The sequence below is a fragment of the Corvus kubaryi genome, unplaced genomic scaffold (assembly GCF_017639235.1).
Source record: "Corvus kubaryi isolate FWS band 111438036 unplaced genomic scaffold, C.kubaryi_AGA036_p1.0 split1-131, whole genome shotgun sequence".
Lineage (NCBI taxonomy): Eukaryota > Metazoa > Chordata > Aves > Passeriformes > Corvidae > Corvus > Corvus kubaryi.
In genome coordinates, this window is record NW_024582073.1 from 19,131,819 (window position 1) to 19,150,011 (window position 18,193).

General features: G+C 37.8%; 1 protein-coding gene across 1 annotated transcript; it reads right to left on the reverse strand.

The window, feature by feature from the left end:
- Positions 1-8,182: 8,182 nt before the first annotated feature.
- LYAR (Ly1 antibody reactive) lies at positions 8,183-18,150 on the reverse strand. Its single transcript, XM_042053432.1, has 9 exons — positions 18,081-18,150; positions 17,267-17,432; positions 16,857-16,971; positions 14,822-14,929; positions 13,338-13,421; positions 11,129-11,465; positions 10,763-10,861; positions 9,783-9,868; positions 8,183-9,469 (listed from the first exon to the last, which is right to left on the reverse strand). Exons 2-9 carry the CDS (start codon positions 17,386-17,388, stop codon positions 9,335-9,337), a joined length of 1,086 nt encoding a protein of 361 aa, XP_041909366.1. The 5' UTR covers positions 17,389-17,432; positions 18,081-18,150; the 3' UTR covers positions 8,183-9,334.
- Between the last annotated feature and the right edge of the window lie 43 nt (positions 18,151-18,193).

Here is an 18,193-nt window from a genome sequence, read left to right on the forward strand (position 1 = left end):
GGCAGTGACGCGACGGGGCGGGAGCGCGGCGGCCGCGACCGCCCCGGCGTGAGGGGCAGCGGCAGCGCCCGGCCTCGGCGAGCGGCCCGGCGGTACGGGACTCATGAACAGCTTCGGGAACCGCACTGCCCGCCCCTGAACAGAGGGAACGCGCCGGGTGCAGCCGAGTGCCGCAGTGAAGGCTGTGCTGCCGAAATGACTCAGAAAAAAAAAAAAAGATAAAACTCTGTGCGTAGAAATGTTTCCCTCAACTGACAACCAGATGTTCTCGAGGGCAGATGTTAGGGAAATCTTAATTTTTGTGACACAGAGCAGTGGTGTCGGTGCAAAATGGTTGGAGCATGGTGCTAATAACACCAAGCTCGTAGGTTCTTACTGGCCTTACTGGCCATTTATTTAAGAGTTGGAGTCCATGATCGTTCTGGGTCCCTTCCAACTCGGAATATTCTGTGATTCTCTGAAATGCAAAGCTCTGGGAGCTTTCGAGAGCCACGGGAATCCTGTAGCACTCGAAACTGCACCTCGTAACTGGAAATAATAAACATATTTGCAAGGCAAACTAGGCAAAAGTTAAATAAACTAATGAAATGTTTAAATAGATTGTTTCAGTTCTGTAGTTGACTTCTGCATAACTAGATGCAAAGTCACTTCAGCATGTTTCTGCAAACAAAATCTTGAAACCAATTATATTACAGGGGCTTTCTTGTTTATTCTCATGGACAAATTTAAAACTGCTCACTTTTGCTGGTAGATTAAACTTAGGTCTGGTCATTATAAGAATATTGTGAATATTAAGAATACTGTGAATATATGATATATGTACTGTACCTTCTGGGGTGTGTTCAGTGATTAGGCCATTGACATGGCTTTTAAAATTGAAATTTGTTTCTGATAGTAATGGTTCATTAAGTTAATTAGATGATCCATGTAGTTGTTACAAATCCTGTGCTTTCTCAGACAAAACTGTGTGGCGTAACATACCAACTAAGGCAAAAATCCTGCTGATTTCAGAGGAGGTGCCTGTCGGATACAGCAGCTGTTATGGATAGATTTTCAGCAGCTGTTATGAATAGACAGTGGGATTAAATGTAGAAATATTCTGATTATTATAAGGGAGATTGAAGAAAAAAACCTAATTGCAGTATGTGGGTTTTACTTACCAAAATCAAGTTTAGAGTCCTTCTAGCTGTATATAAAGTTCAAAAACCCAAATGTTTAATAACCTGATAACACTATTCCTCTCAGCGGACACAATATTTTGTATGAAAACAATGCTTATGAGAAATGTGTGAAAGTTTCACTTACCAAGCGCATTCTTTGCATATTGTCCAGCATTTATTAACAGAAAAGCCTTGCAGATACTTCCTCTGTAGTTTTATGTTGAGAAAACAGGAAAATCAAAAAGAATGGAATGTAGGCTGTGGTTAAATAATTAAACCTTAATAGTTTTAGGCCATCCTAAGGGAAGAAACTAACTGGTAGAAACTAATTAGGGTAAAAGCTAAACTTTCTCTGACTTGCAGTTTTTAAACAGCTCTAAATATGCTGGATAACTACAGCTATATTTTCCTAAATATACTGTTTTATATATGAGTGAGATTCTAGGGATGAGGGAAAACAGGGTTCTGGTTATTCTTTATTACTGTGCATCGAGTTTGAGTAAATTCAGCCTAAAAGATACAAGAACAGAAAAAAAAAAATTTTTTTCTTTCTCTGCAGAAAGACAGGCCTACATTTACATCTGAATTTCACGTGAGACATGGCATAGTAAGTAGAAATTTTTTTCCCAGCCTTAGAACATGTGTCATGTAAGTGCCAACCACATCATAGTCCTTAGTGACTACAGGGATTATTCTTTATGTAGTTCAGTTGAATATTTTGAAGTTAACAGCTCATGGGAGATCAGAGCTCTGCTTTCTTATCAATGAAATAGAGGTTTCTTTGTTTTATTTCCTTTGAGTGAAATGACTACCTCAGCCTTCGCTTTCATCTTAGTGACTCAAATAAGAAACAAAGGAAATCTTCATGCACTTTCTTTGCAAAAGCTATTCATAGGATATATCTTTGATTTAAGCATAGCATTTAAATAAATATGTATGCTTGGAAAGGTTAAGATCTGTCAGTGTTGTTAAACTGAACACTTCTGTCTACCTACAGAGTAGGTATTGTGCAAAGAGCTGAAATAAGAGCTTCCCTTCCTAGACTCACTATTGACCTTAACTGAGGCCGCTCATGTTCAGTGTTTGTAGAGCTGAGATGTTTTCTGTGATCTTTTCACAGAGCTTCTCTGATTCAGAAATTATTAATCTGCCAAAGAATAGATAGTGATCAGAAGCTGTACTGAGACTGTTACAAAATGAACAACATAATTAACAAAGCATCTAATCAACAGGCCTGTTATAATTAATTCTTCCAAGTTAATGTTTAAGAATCCCTGCACAAATCCTAGGAAGTATTTTTAAATGTGGTGCTTGATGTGATAACTTTAGTTAAAAGTCTGTGAAATAAATTTGTGAATTTGAAGATTCAGTGAAAGAAATGTACAAAGGGAAGAGTTTGCTATAATTTTTTTTGTTAACTGTATTCCTGGTCTCACATGTGATTCTGTTTTCACATTTTGGGAACTGAATTCAACACCTTCACATTCTTTTATTTTACGTAGAAAAGAATGCTTTGTATGTTAGTTGAATGTCTTTAAATATTCAGGTTTTTCAGTTATAAGTGAAAGCTGAATTTTGCAATCTATTTGCATATGTTGAATTTTATTTTCTTGTTGCTAGCTGAATATTTGCTGCTTAGTGATTAGTTGGTTATATGTTGATTTACAAGTAATTTTTAATGACACACAAATGTGGTAGCTTTTTATGTCTCTTGACTGGGTAGATATAAAATTTATAATTGGAATTCCCAGTTAAATTCTCACTTTTAGAAAGTCAAATTAGTTTTCTAGTATTCTAGCAAATATTCATAACTTTTTCCCTATTACAGAAATCAATAGCTAAATTAGCCCAAATGTTATCTGTTCACAAAAGACATGGTTGGAATTTTCTCCATTCCACATCTAAGTAGGGTGGACTCCTTCCCATGTTAATTTCCAGCTGAAGTAATTTGGATACAGTATAGACATATTCTTTCACTTTGAGGAATGATAGTTCTATATACTCTGTGATTTCTGTTCATGAACTAAGTAATAATAAAGTGAGTAGTAATTTGCTGCTTATCTTCCATTATCAGGAGTAAAAGACTGGATAGGTAGAGATTCTCAATCCTTTCTGCACCTTGTCCTTGGACTAAAGAATTGTGCGTCCTCTCTTACACATGGTGAAAAAGTAAATACATTGTCTGACCCATCTAGGTAACAAAAAAGCCTCCAAATAGTACTACAGTTCCCTTGCTTTCATCTTATGTCCCTTTAACTATTTTAAATTCAGTACAACGGAAAAGGACTTAAAAGTACTTGGTGTGAATAACTTAATGCAGATCTGAAAAACAACTGCAGGGTAAAACTCAATTGACTCTGAATGTGGTTCATATACAAACTCCTGAACTCAAGCTGAATTCTCATGCTAGTATTAAATTGCAGTGCAGCCTTGGATTGACCCTCTAGGAAGGAAACAATACATAGAATAGTGTGTTGATACCAAGAAGGCACTATATTTAAGCATGCAAGCATTTGAACTGGATGAAGAAAAAGAAAGCAGAAAAGATAAAAGCAGTTTAAAAGGTGAAAAGGGAATCTAGGAGAAGAGAAAACAAAATGCACCACGTAAAGACATCTGATTTTATCTAGCTATGTTATTCCTCACCTTGAAAGTTGTCAGCAAATTATAAAAAAACAGCTGATCCAGAACATTACTTTAATCTGAAGTATTTATTTGATAGAAGACCATCTTAACCCTCAGTTACCCTGATTAATAATGTTAGAAAGCTTCAGTGTCTGACTCTTGCCTTTCACTATAATCAGCAATACGAATATAAAATAAGAAGACTGTTCTGTTCATTCCATCTTCAAATATGCAAATAAAACCATAATATTTATCCAAATTTATCCAAATATCCAAAAATCATCCTATTTATCCAAAATAAATCTAGATAAACCATTCTCCTTGAAGTGGCTAAGTAAATTTTCCTTCTCTCTCTCTTCTCAATCATTTGTTGAGTTTAGTTTCACTTAACTACAATTACTTTCTTGAGGGAGTACAATGGCTCTCAAAATGTTTTCCCAAGACTACAGTTTAATGATACAAAGCACTTGGCAGCAATACTCCAGCTATAATTGTTCTTGACTACTCAATCTCCAGTAGTGGTATATAATACCTCGCAGTTTGAGGATTTGATCTGGTTTTAAAAGCCTGCGAAAATGCAGGGGGTGGTGGAGAGGCAAAAAGAAATGGCCAGATGTGGGAGGGTGGGAAAAAGAGTACTTGGGAATTATTAAAACCAATTTCTTTATTTAGGAAAAAGTCTGTGCAACTTTGCATCTGTAACAATAGGAAAATAATTTCATACTTGGGGGGTTTAGGAACATCCTAAAGTTCTGTGTGGTTTTTGAATAATGAACATCAGGTCTAGTTCACACAGAAAAGACTATCAATTGTGAGAATGGGCATTCAAGTGTATCATTCAACATTTACTGTACAGGAGTGTTGGTCTCCTTTAGTATGACACTTTATTTCTCTACTGGTAGAAGTTAGTATTATTTTAGGCTGTGATAGAATATTAACTATTGCTTTGGAGATGTCTAGTATCACCACTGTCTGTGATTTGACTGATGTACTAAAGCAGGGACAAAGCTTCTTGGGCATGTGGATCTCACTGTTAATGAGATTGGAAAGTACAGTTCAGCTTAGCAACATCTCATTGCAGTGTACAGTGTGGGATTCAGCTCATGCTGTTTCTGTGGAGTCCTAAAAAAACTAAATACAAAACAAAGCTCTTAACACACTTTATTCATGGCAAAGGTTTCCTTTGCTATTGTCCTTTGCAGTCCATTAGCACTTACATATTCTGTAGGGTCAATTTTTCATGTATTTTGAACAGGTATTGTAATTAATTGGACAACAGAGTTAGAAGGAACACTGACTGAGTGCTAAACTGTCCAAGACAGACAGGAAAAAGAAGATGTTTCCTTCATGAAAACTGAATTCAGCAGTTTGAATTTTTGGCTGGAGGATGATAGTACAATTCCCATTATTGTTTTGGCTAATCTGCATAACATAAACAGGTCTTTAAGAACATCAGCTGAGCTCAAATTTTTTCTTCTCATGGAAAACTTGCTCAATGCTATTCCAATGCTGAAACCACTTAAGTTCTGAAAGTTCACCAACAAAGCTGAAACTTTGAAAGGTGTAATACCTGAGACAGAATTGAAGGAGCAAGAAGGAAGAGGAAACATATTTTCATGGTGTAAGACATAGTAAGAAAGTCTAGGAAAAAATCCTGGTCCTGTCTCATCCACAGAAAACATGACCCTCTGTCATCTAAGGGTATTGTAGTCAAGAGCTGTGTATTCTGCCTGGAATACCTTCTTATCAAGAGAAAAGGCCAGCAGAAGAGCAAAAAATCGAAGTATAAAAGTGCACTTTGTGCTTTGTATTTATACATTAATGGCTGGATGGTGGAGGTTCATTGCATGGCTACTGCAAGGAATAGAATGAAGGAGTAAACACAGTGTGGTTTGAGCCACCTGCAGTGCAGGCAGAATTCTGGTTCTTTTTTAATCAGGTTCTTTCTCTTTTTCACCTGAGTGAGCTGTAGTGCTCTGAATACTTTCAAGTGGATTTCATGCTGCTTAAGAGGAAGATCCCATTATGTTTAAGAAAAAGATTTGTTCTCATAAAACAAATATATGTGAGTTGAGCTTGACTGCAATCGGACCTTAATTAGGCTTTTTATACTAATTTAGTACTAATGCATTCCACATAGAAGTTTGAGAAGAGGGGTTTAGTGGGTGGGTAGGCATACAGACACCATTTCTGGTTTTCTGTGACTTTCAAGTAATTTCAGGAACCAAAAAACTACTTCTGTTGGAAATCAGTATTTTATTTCTGCTGTAGCTCAGGTATGAAGTTGCATAGCAAGAGCAGTTTCTACTAAAAGATTCTAATGAGAAGGGCAAAACACACAAAAGACTGGACAATTCTAAATCTTCTAGAATAAATTTTAGAAGGAAAGATAAAAAATACATGTGTTCTGAAAGGACTAAGATCTATGATCTGCAGTCTTGCAGAAAAAAGTCCAGTCAAAAAGCTTGAAGGTTTTTCAGCCTTTAGTGTCTGAGAGCATAAAAGCATGAAGATTCACGTGGAAAAGGAATTACACCTCAGAATTGCAAAGAAAAGCAGTAGATTACACCAGCAAAAGGAACTGTATCTTAAAAAGTGCAAGAGAAAGTTACAACTAAAACTTCCTCTAGTCCGAGTGAAATTTAGAATTCAATATAAAGTAACACTTCCTGTAAAGGTACTAATGGGAAACATAATATGCAGCTTTTCTTGGCTGACAGAGCAGAAAAGAAACTTAGAGGACTTATTCTTGGTTTTTTTCTTGAAGGCTAATCCGGGAGAAGAAAGGGGTAAATGTTGAATATATTGACTGAGATATCTTGTAACCTGTGAATACAGCTCAATGCACAGAACAATATGCCTTTTTTCACTTATCTTGCACAAAAAGTTTAATATTTGCTCTCTTATTTCCTTAATAAGGGTGAGTGTTACAGCCTTAAAAGTTTCCGAATGAAATCATGTATTGGGTCTCTATATCCTGTGGTCATCAGCTATGAGCCACTACTCATGTCGGGCTCTGACTACATTGCAGTGATACAATTGGATTACAGCACCAGGTGGGAGGATCAGTTTTCACTGGAGAAAGAATGAACTACTCTAATGCACCAGGACAACGGAGGGCTGAGCACAACAAATAAGTAGCTGTCCTTTGAAGCTTTTTTTCTTCCAGTGATTAAAGTCCCTGCTTAAGTGCTTATGCTGTACTTATAATGGAAGCCACTAGCTTTAAACTATTTTCTAATTTACATTGTTTCTTTCTTCCCCACCCTGCCACAAAGACACTCAATTTTCAATACACTATTTTAGAAAGGAAAATTTTAACAATAAGGTATATTTTATTATGGAGCTATGTTATGCTGTTTAGAAAATCACCAAAACATATTCTGGATTAAAAAAAATACTGGTAAATATGCTGCTTAATTACTGATCTAACTTAGAGAAGTCCTGCTGGTTTTCTGCCTTCTTGAAGGATTCTCAATGATCCACAAGGGATTATGCCTCCCTCCCTCTGAAACAATTACCACCACAGTTGTAACATCAATCTGATCAAGACATCATTAGTTGCAAGGAGTAAATTGAAGTCCAGATCTTCTGTAAGGGGAAAAGCCAATTTCAGTCCTCTGAGTACTTTATTAATTGTCTGATGAAAAAACATTGAAGTTTTTACTGGAGAGGTGCATGTCAATAATGCATGGACTGGAACAGCACTTAAAGTCTTCTATACTTAGAGGCACAGACTCATCTATCATACTACAGTATTCCCAGGAACACCCAGAAAGAAGAATACACCTACAAAGCATATTGCTCCCCCTCCCCCTCTTTCTGCTAACAGAGCAGGAGAAGGTAATACTACTGTAGCAACATTTACTGAAGTTACACTATTGTAATTGTAACAGGGCTTACTTACAACAGACTCCCACTAACAACTGTCAAATAGAGGCATGCCTTTGATTCATGTCTGCCAAGTCATGAGGGAAAAAACTGAACATCAGCTGGTGCTGCTTTACCCTTTACACAGAAAGGGGAAGAATAATTTACAATATGTTTACTACTCCACACAGGCACCACTAACCCAACCACAGCAGTGCACAGGAGAGTACACAGCTTGAACCTTTAAGAATTGTAACAGTTAAAGCAGGAAAAAAAATTACTCTGTCAAATCCTACTCTCTATGCTCATCTGCATACTGTTGATTCGATATTCCTTATTTTCAGCTTTCAACTGATCCATGGTGTTTGAACATTTAGCCTTCTGCTTTGCTTCATTCAGTGATCACTGCAGTAAACCCTGAGCATAAGACACCAGAACTGTACAATGACAGGAGCCAATAATCTGGTTACCTGTTAGACTGAATAAAAAAACCTGTTGCATAGCTTTAACAAACAACAAACACTCACTGAAGAGATCTTAAATTTATTAGGTGCTTTTCTTGCAACTTTTATGGTAAGACAAACATACTCTGAAAAACTGGACCTAATGTATCACAGTTAATTTTTTAATATTTACACTTTTAATATATTCAGTATTTCTATAAATTCAGATATTTTTACTGTGGAGTTTTATATAAGTGTATCTGCTTGAAATCACTAAGCAATTTTTAAAAACATCATACCACCAACTGCTTTATAACGCTGTTTTTAACAGACTATGTCATAATAGGAAACTTCCTACATGGAAGTAATTTTGCACATAAGCAAAAACCTATAAAGCTTCAAGTAACTTCCCCCAGGCAGCTCTTTCTCTCACATACCTGTAACATTTCTGGCCTAGCTAAATTGTTGTGGCGACTGCAACACAACAGCCTCTTCAAATTACGTATAATTTGTGGATTTATTATGCAATTGTAAAGTGACAAGATTCATTATATTTAAGGTTGTATTTTAAAGTAATCTATTTCATCAGTCAATTTTTAGTCCATGTAACCACTTCTATTGAAGTCAGTTGCATTACTAATCAAGACTTTCAGTAGCAATGCATATACAGGTAACTCAGTCTTTAGATTTCCACTGAATGTGCAATACTGCATACACAAATCTGACACTTTAATGATGCATTTTATAACACAGAATCAACAGTTTATTAAAGGCTGCACACACTATCCACAGTGTGTAAAGTCATCAGTCATAGCGTTTTGAATTTTAGTGTAACAAAACATTCATTCCACAGTGGGTTTTTGAATATGAAAATCTTGTTTGCTCTTAAAATAGTTTCTGCCAAAAGCCACACAACCCAGGTCCTGAAAAATATTCATGCCTATAAATTATATTACTGGAAGAATTTTAATACCGTAGGACAGCAATTATTTTCAATGCCTCTTAAAACTTGTACCAAAAAATATACATTTTCCATAAAATCAAAAAATAAAATATCTGAAAATGTTCTGTGGTAAGTCTAGAAAAAGGGAAGGAATCCAGTATTAAAAATTAAATTCTGCTTTCACATACACAATTTAAATTGAGACCAATGCATAGTATCTGTACAGCTGACAGAAGAGTTTGACTCTGTCTGCAAGATTAAAATGCAACAGCTATGAAAAGTATGCAAACTGTTTATTTCACAAGCTTCACTTTGTCCTTCAGAACTCTAAATTTGGGATTGTTATTCACTTTCTTATTGAATGTGACTAGGATCTCCTCTTCTGTTTTGTGACATTCACCAGCTACTGCATAATATTGAGCTATCACCTGCACAAAGACAGAAAAATGGTTTTTAGTTCGTGAAGATGATTCCACTATAAGCAATAATACATTTATGTTACTATATTAAAAGTGGCATGGAAGCTGTTGTGCTATTGTTCCTTTGCAGAACTAGCACTGAATTTCTCGTGTAACTCAGTAAGCAATAAAGAACCTGTCCTTCAGCTGACATTCTGTTAATTGATATTCCGTTAAAAAATGTCAAACTTTGTTTATGCAAGCCAGAATTTTCTGAACTTCAGCATTACACAAATTAACTCACAAGACCAAAGTAGATTAAAAAAGCCATGTTGTACAGTACCTTTTTTCTTAGTTTTTTAATTGAAATTTCATTGTCTGGAGCCTGTTTCAGAACAGCTTTGATGGTTCCCTTCCAGTTGAATTTACCTACAAAATAATTAGGTGTACAACATCATTAGTAAAAGTAGATATTCTGTGTCGAATTCTCTACTACTAACCAGCCTTCGAACTCCTAATTTTGCAATCAGTTTGGCTACCACAACACTTGTTACCTTACTGACCCTACAACAGGAAGGTGTCTTAAGCATAAAGTCATCAGCTGTTCCTGAATATATAATGGAATAGAGATGAAGAGTCAACACAGTACTTGAACAACAGGGGTCAGAATTGTTTTTACTTAACTTCTGCACTTCAGCTATCAAGCAGAAACTCCTACATAATGCAGGAACAGTTACGACCCTGTCTCCTCACACTTAAAGCACAGGCAGTCAAATTTAGACCATACCACCTTCAGAGGTCATTAATTGGTGGTTTCCAAATAAACAATCTGTGTGTTCAAACACAGGCATTGTACAGTCAGTGTGTCAGGTGATAGGCAGAGTAGGTTTATCTAAGCAGAAACTAAGGTCCAACACATCTGAAGTCCGATTTATGATTCATGGAGCACAACTGGGGATATGAGAGATACCAAGAGGTCTATGAGTTGTTACCCTTTTGGCTGTGTTGGCTAATGTGCATGGCAGCAGGGAAGAGAGCCACTGTGGCGAAATCTCAGTGTCCACTGGAACCAAGCATAGCCAAAGGCTGCCAGCACAGCAGAAACAACAAATGAGACAAGTAACTCGTTATCAGGTGTTAAGTGTAGCACAGGATACTTACTCTGGAACAGATGTGTATACTGAATATACACACACATTTATGCACACTGAGGCACAGTTTATTTCAAGGCTTGCTGCAGAAGCACTGTATTTATATCCTGCTTAGGTCTTTTGCAGAATAGTTTTCTAACTACCTAAATTGTCCCTTTAAAAATACCTCTACCTGTTCCCACATTTTCTTCATTGTCATTGATGTTTTCTGTTTCCATGTCTTCTGAAATGCTTTCAGTTTTCATTCTCTTTGTTTTGGTATGAGGTTCCTCTAGAGATGGAATTGGATAAACATACATAAAAAAGATTTAAAACTAGAAGTACTGACATGACTTAAAGTTTTTGTTCTTATAACATGAGCTTATATTTGCAAAGTGGTTCAGATTTTATAAAAGAAATGTCCAATCACTGTTAAAAATAATCTAATTTGTATATATAATGCACTACTTTAAAATTCTACTTAGGTAGTTTATTGAGCTTTGGAATTGAGAAAAAGCATCTTCAAAACAAACAAGAATATAAGTTGTATGGTGGATACCTTCTACATGTTTATGTCTGCGTTTCTTTACATTTATTTCTTCTTCTGTTTCACTGTTATTGTCATTTCCATTTACTTCAAATTCATCCTCCACGCTCTCCTTTCCTTTTTTGGACTTTTTATTCTTTTTTACTTCTGCCTGGTTTTCTAATTTCAGATCTTTCTTCTCCTTCTTTTTGTTCTTTTGTCTCTCCTCTTTTCGTTCTCTCTTACTCTTTTTTCTCTCTGTTTTTTCATCTGTAATTCCATTTTCTTCTGCCATTGTTTTTTCCCCAGTTTCTGCAGACTGATGCTCTTCCTTCTGCTGTGGTTTGTCTTGTTCTTTTTCATTTGAAATCTTTTGTTGAAAGAAAGATTATTACAGTTTTTACATGTGGTTTTTTGACATTGCAACTTTCCTCTACTAGATCATTGGTAACTGTTCAGAACACTGATATCCTGAAATCAATTAAGTTGCTCACATGTGATGTCACCGGTTACCTGAGAAGTAGCACTCATAAAATAGTGTGCCTGACTCTTCTTTTAACTTAACAGACTAAATGTTAATTAACACCACAGAAGAAATGTTATCTTACAACATATATAATTTCTAGTTGAAGTAAGTGTCTATTGTGTTTTAAATTATTTGCTAAATGTAGTTAAGAAAGTGACAACTCTTTATTTACACAAACAAAACTACAGCACATTATAAAGCAAAATGCAGAACTTATTCCCAAATACACAGCCCCTGAATAATAATCTCTTTTGCCCTCCACTTCCCTGTCTTGGATGTGTCTGGGACAACAAACCATTATTGCATGATGCTAAGAAAGGCACCCCTGGTTGTTTTAATTGTCCTTTTCTCAACATATTTGGTTTTCTTTTAATGTACCTGGGCTTATAATGATTTTCTTGTAGAATAATTAATATATTAATGAAAAATTTAATGTTCAATTAAAACTTTAATTTTAATAATTACAAGTGGAATACAATTACTGAAATGTTAGTGAAGCTATTTAGAAAGAGAACAGATCTTTATACAAGCAATTTAGCACCAGCATGTTTTTAGAGTTACTTCAATTAAATTTGAATTCTACTTAAGAATTTCCATTGAGTGTATACACTTCAAGGTGCATTTAACAAATCATATCTTAAGATCTGAGAATTCTTAAAGGTGAATTGAAATCACTGAAGAAAGAAAGCTGTGTTACATATTTTACTTTTATGCTCTGCTGTATGGACAGTGTAATTGTTTAAATTTGTGTTTAAATAAAAGGTTTTCAGATTGAAGACTTTCTTAAAAATTAGTTTAAGTCAAGAGAGAACTGCTTATGACTTCAGAGAAGTTGTATCAACTCAGTATTAATGCTCCAGCAAAAAAGAGTTTATGTTATGTTCCTAATCCTTAGTAAATGTGTTTCTTTCTTTCCTGGCTCTTAAATTTGGATTCCTCAGAAAAACTGCAAATAAGTTTAACTGGAATCATCAAATTAGAAACATGAAGCATAATCAACAGGAGATTAATGCCAGAGCTATGCCTCCACTCTTCCTCAGAAGAATGTGGGGGAAAGGGGGGAGAGCATCTTTACATCAACTGAGAAATAAGCTTCTCTAACAGCTTTCGAGTAGCAGCAATAGCTGCAAACAAACAAACAAAACAACACCCTACCAAAACACAATAAGCTAGTAATGACATAGCAAATAATTAGCCACGGACAGAAAGGTCAGAGTGAGTCCACAATTCGCACAAAGAAATGGAAGGAACTTGCACCACAAACTGGAGGATCCCTCTCCCCACTAATAAATTAGGTGAACTATGTGCTGTTAATTTCCCACTCCAATACACATAAATTTGAGGCCAATAATGCTCTGAAAGATATTTTATTCTTAGTGTGCACTATAAGACTGGAATCAAAGATAAAGGTAGTGTATTTTCCTTTCTTTATGCACTAGTAGCATAAATTAGCCTTCTGATTTTCATGGCATAATCATGTCACCATGTCCAAGATTTCCATCACAACCTACCCAGTACAAACAACTACTTCAGCATGACTTTTGTGTTCCACAAATAAGCAATTTAGTCAAGAAATACCACATTGTAACATAATCCATTGGAACTATGGGAGACAATGTTTCTACTAACACCTACAAAAGGAGTCTGAAAGGTTTTCCTTCCAACATTTTGGAGTGTGTTCCCATTCTATGATGATGTACCTCCAGTTAAACTTACGTTTCTGGTTGCTTCTGAGAAAACATCCCACACCTGATCTTGCAAAGCGTTGTCATGAATTCTCAAACTGTTCTTGATCCAATTCTGCCCATGGAAAAAAAACCAGTAACTGAAAACACGTACCTCTGATTTTCTTTCTTCATTACCATATATTTGGTTCTTGGTTTTCTTTTTTCATTTAAGAATCTAATCATTGCTTTTGACTAAGATCTGGTTAGAGGTTACTCCCATGAATCTCTCAAGCCTCCTTGCTAAATTGTTGCACATTATGTCTAGATACTGTTAGGAGGCTACACCATATATCTCAATTGCCTCACCAACAGCCATCCCCAAGTGGTAAATGTATACAAAAGATAATCCTCAAGTGTTTAAATATAACTGGTTATGTTAAACCTCCTACCAAACCTTCTGACTGTTCCCATGAGTTAAAACATTAATGATCTGATCTTATTTATTTGTGTACTGGACATATGGTCATGCTCCTAGATGGATACCTTAGTTTATTACAGGAAAGTAAAAATTAAGCAAATATCTCAATGCAAACATTTGAAAGTTGTTTGGGTTATTGCAGGTGTTCCTGGTGAAAATGAAAATAAAGCCATAGATTACACTGTTCACACTATCTGCAACAGATCAACTTTTAGAAATGTGGAATTCAATGTTAAATGTAATGTAAAGGTTTTTGCATTGCTATGAAAACCCCAGGAAAGGTGCATTAATAAATTGGAACAATTAACTGCAAAAACTTTTGATCTTCCACTGCAGTGTGTCTTATCAAAAAGAGAAGCTTCTTGAAAATACCATTTTTCCTGCTCAGAACATTAATTCTGTAGGGATATATTCTAACCTTCAGCTTGCTAGCAGCAATTTCACAACAGCTCTACCAAGTTCTATTTGAGTGCTTTGGAAGCAAGCACGATCTTCTCTCAGCCTCACAATCTGAGGCACAGAACAGAGAGGGGGGAAAAAAGGGCCAGTTTGTGAGTAATTCTTTACTTTTAATGAAATTCTTTACACACAGTAAATTCTCCACATTCATAATTTAGTTTAGTGAAGCATGCAGAGTGGGAGATTCTGTCAGAATACTGAGTAACAGGAAAACTTTCAAAACAGCATCTTGCCTTCCACAGGAAAAAACAAAGCCAAAGAAATAAGAAATCTTTAAAAGTATGTCTAAGAATTTGGACATTAAATAGGAATAGCAAACAGTCAAAAAAGAAAGGTATTAAAAACAGAACAAACCTACATATGGAGATTGAGCTTAAACGGTAAGTCTCTGGTTTAATACCTAATTCAAGTGGTACACCAAGAGTCCTTTTAAGCAAATAAATGTATTTTACAACCACTGTCTATTTGAAATTCAGTTATTACAGAATCTACACAAACACTCAAATAAGCAATTTGTCCCACCTTTGTTAAAATAGAGTGGCATTCCCTAGAAAAGTCTGGTTTTATGCTCTCTGCAAATCTCTGTTAAAACATACCTGAAACTTTACTTTTTTTCTTGGAATGTTATCAAAGGCACGCATTTGCTCCAGGATGTTCCGCACTTTAGGGGTTATGTTGGGCTTCTTCATTACTTCATGAATTTTCTGAATGAAGAAAAACAGAATTAAATCAGCAAAGCAGCATAAGGATCAAATGGTACATGTAAGGTGTGCATGTCTGAAACACAATGGGCAGAAATCACCCAGCACCCACAGCTGGTATGTGTCCAGGATGTGTTCCTACTCATAGGAAGCGTTCAAAAAACATGAGAAAAACACTGATCTTTGGTTCTATCATAGCTCGTTAGATGTGTCAAAATCATCGATATAAGCAATTCTACCTATGTAGTAAGCAGAGGCAAGCAGGACTGCTCACCAGTGCTTTCTCATGAACAAGTTACAAACTAAAGTAACTGTGTCATAGAAGGGATTCTTGCAGCATGAAAAAGACCTGCATTAAGAAAAGCAGCTGCTTGGTTTTGGCAAATTTCTGGAGTTAATTATTAGAAATCAGGCTTATTTTGATGCCACAGCTGACATGCATTTCTTCTGGCAGCAATGCCAGCTTCAACAAGCATTAATACCTGTAAGACAGCTCTGGATATTCCTGTGCCGTGGGTGTCAGCATGAGAGAAGAAAGATTACACCAGGGTCTCATGGCAGTCCCTCATGGCACTGCTGTTTGTGGGGGGAAAAAAGTCTCTGAGCTTCCCAGTATTTGAAGAGGGTAGCCACCGGACACTGGACACCCTTCTTTGTACTTCTGAAAATCTGATGACTGAAAGGCTCGGTGAATTTGTTAAGACTATCAGAAAAGGGTGTCTGGTAATAATCCCCACCTTTCTATGTAGGAATTACTTACTATTGAGGCAGGCTACCAATGTTCATAAGCAAAAGCACTCACATCATACTGCCTTTACCAATGTCCTCAAACAACGTTCAATCTCAACAACAGCACTCATCTCTGACGTTAATGGTATTAATCATATGCTTCAAGTCTACATGTAGCTTAGCACCTTGTTAGGATGTGTTCTACACAAGATAGAAATCAACAAATCCATACATAACGGATCTAACTTATTACTAGTGGGTTTTAGAGATGTGTTTGAGGTCCTTCCAAAAACCTTTGAAAGACAGCCGTAAGAGGGTAGGTTCTTGTGTAAGACAGAAAGGGTAGGAGATATTTCTATCCATGCTGGAGCATTTCCTGTTCAACATATTTACAAAATATATGACAAGAGGACAGAAAATTTCCCTGATGTTACGAAGCTATTCAGGATGAGGACTATGAAGATTCCAGAAAGATCTTAAGAAAATGAGTGACTAGGTAATAAAAAGGTGAAATACATTCAACACAAATTCATGTAAAGCAAGAAGAAAAGGAAAAGCAATCCTAATTTCACATCTAAAATGGCAGACTTTAGGTTGACCGTTGGAGTTTAGATACAAGATCTCAGGGTTAAAATAGCCAATTCCATGATAACGCCAGCACCATGATCAGCAGCAGTGAAAAACAACCAAATAAACCACCCAAAAGTAGATTAACTGACAAAAAGGTTAGAAAGGAATAAAGGACACAGAAAACATAGTTATGACACATGGTAAATCTATGGTTCACTCATATCTTGAACAGCATTTCACAAGCATAACAGTAGAAGTGGGAAGACTTTAAAGGACCAAAGGTATAACTTACATATGAAGAACAGCTAAGCAGGGTAGGATTTTTGAGCCTTGAACAAAGACCATGAGATGGGGAGGGATACCTGACAGAGGTCTATAAAAGCATATATGGCATGAAAAGGATGGACAACTACCAATGTCTCTTTGTGTGCAGCTGGGAACATTACACTAAATCAAACCAGTAAGAGACAGATTCAAAAAAAAAGACACATTTCTTACCAGGATAAACACAGACCTACCAAGGAAATGCCAGAAGACAGCTGGGGATATTGGTAAAAACAGACCTCTGGTTTGAGCCAGTATAGCCTCTTTTTTGTCTCTGATGATTACAGACAATAGTTACAAACTGTACCTGAATCCACTCCTGCTGTTTAGCATCTCCTTTGTTAGTTTTGGCTTCAAAGCCTTTTCCACCATATTTCTGGTCTTCACTTACACACTTCACATGTTCTTTATAGTCATCACCCCTGAATGTAAGAGATTTTTAACCACAGGTCACTGAAATGCTTCAGTCTTCAAACCATGCAACACTTAACTAATCAAGAAACTGAAGTAATAAATTATTAAAATGAATGGATCATTTAAAACTTATTCTTGCCAACGCTTAAATGAGTAAAATCTGATGTGCTTAAAGTACATGCTTGTAAGACCACACACATTTCTGTCATGCTACAGCCTTCAGTGAAAATTTCTGGCTTGCATCTCTTGTATTTGTGACAAACCCTGCAGAGTGAGCAAGGCTACTTCCCATCCTTTACCTACCAGAAATCCTTGCCACAATCCATGCAAGACAGGCACTGACAGTTTCTGCAGATGTTCACATGCTTTTCAACCTGTGCTTTCTTCACAGCTTCTCCACACGCATTGCATGTGAAAACTACCATGCTGGCGAGTGTTCAGGAGCCACCTCCTTCCCACAGAAGCGCAACTGTAGGAATACAAGAAGGAAATCTTAATTTACAGCTTGAAAGAAACACTTGGAGTGCCGAAGAGAAACGCACCTGCGCACCCACTGACAGATACGGCGAGCAGCCCGATGCTGCACGTGCAAGAGCTCGTTTCGCCTGAGGCCCTCCCTGAGGGGAAATCAGTACCCCGGGAACCAGCAACGCCTGTACCCGCCAGCCCAACAGGGAACCGGTAACCCCCGTACCCATCACCCGGACTGGGGAACCAGTAACCTCCGTATACCTGCTGCCCCACCTGGGGGACCGGCAAGCCCCGCACCCGCCACCCCAACCCCGGAATCAGTGACCCCCGTACCGCGCCCCACGCCGATACACCTCGCAAGCGGCGTTCCCGGTCCCCCTCCCTTCCCCCGCGGGACCTCGCCGCACCGTCCCGCTCCCCGCAGCTGCAGACCCGTCTCGGCCGGGCCCAGCCGAGCGGCAGCGCTGGGGGCTGGCCGGACACACGGGGCGGGAAGTCCGGCGTGGCCGCCACCCGCGCTCCTGGGCGGCAGCTGGCTGCTGCCGTGCCGTGCCGTGCCGTGGCGCCTGACCCTGACTCCGATCCCGATCCCGGCCCCGGCCCCGGCCCCGGCCCCGGCCCCGGCCCCGGCCCCGCTCCCACGCACCTCCACGGCCGCCGCCTCTCGCAGCCGCCCGCGCGGCACGCGCCGCACCCGGCCCCTCAGTCCCTCGCCGCCCCCGCGCCTGCGCAGTCCCCGCGCCTGCGCTGTCCCCGCCC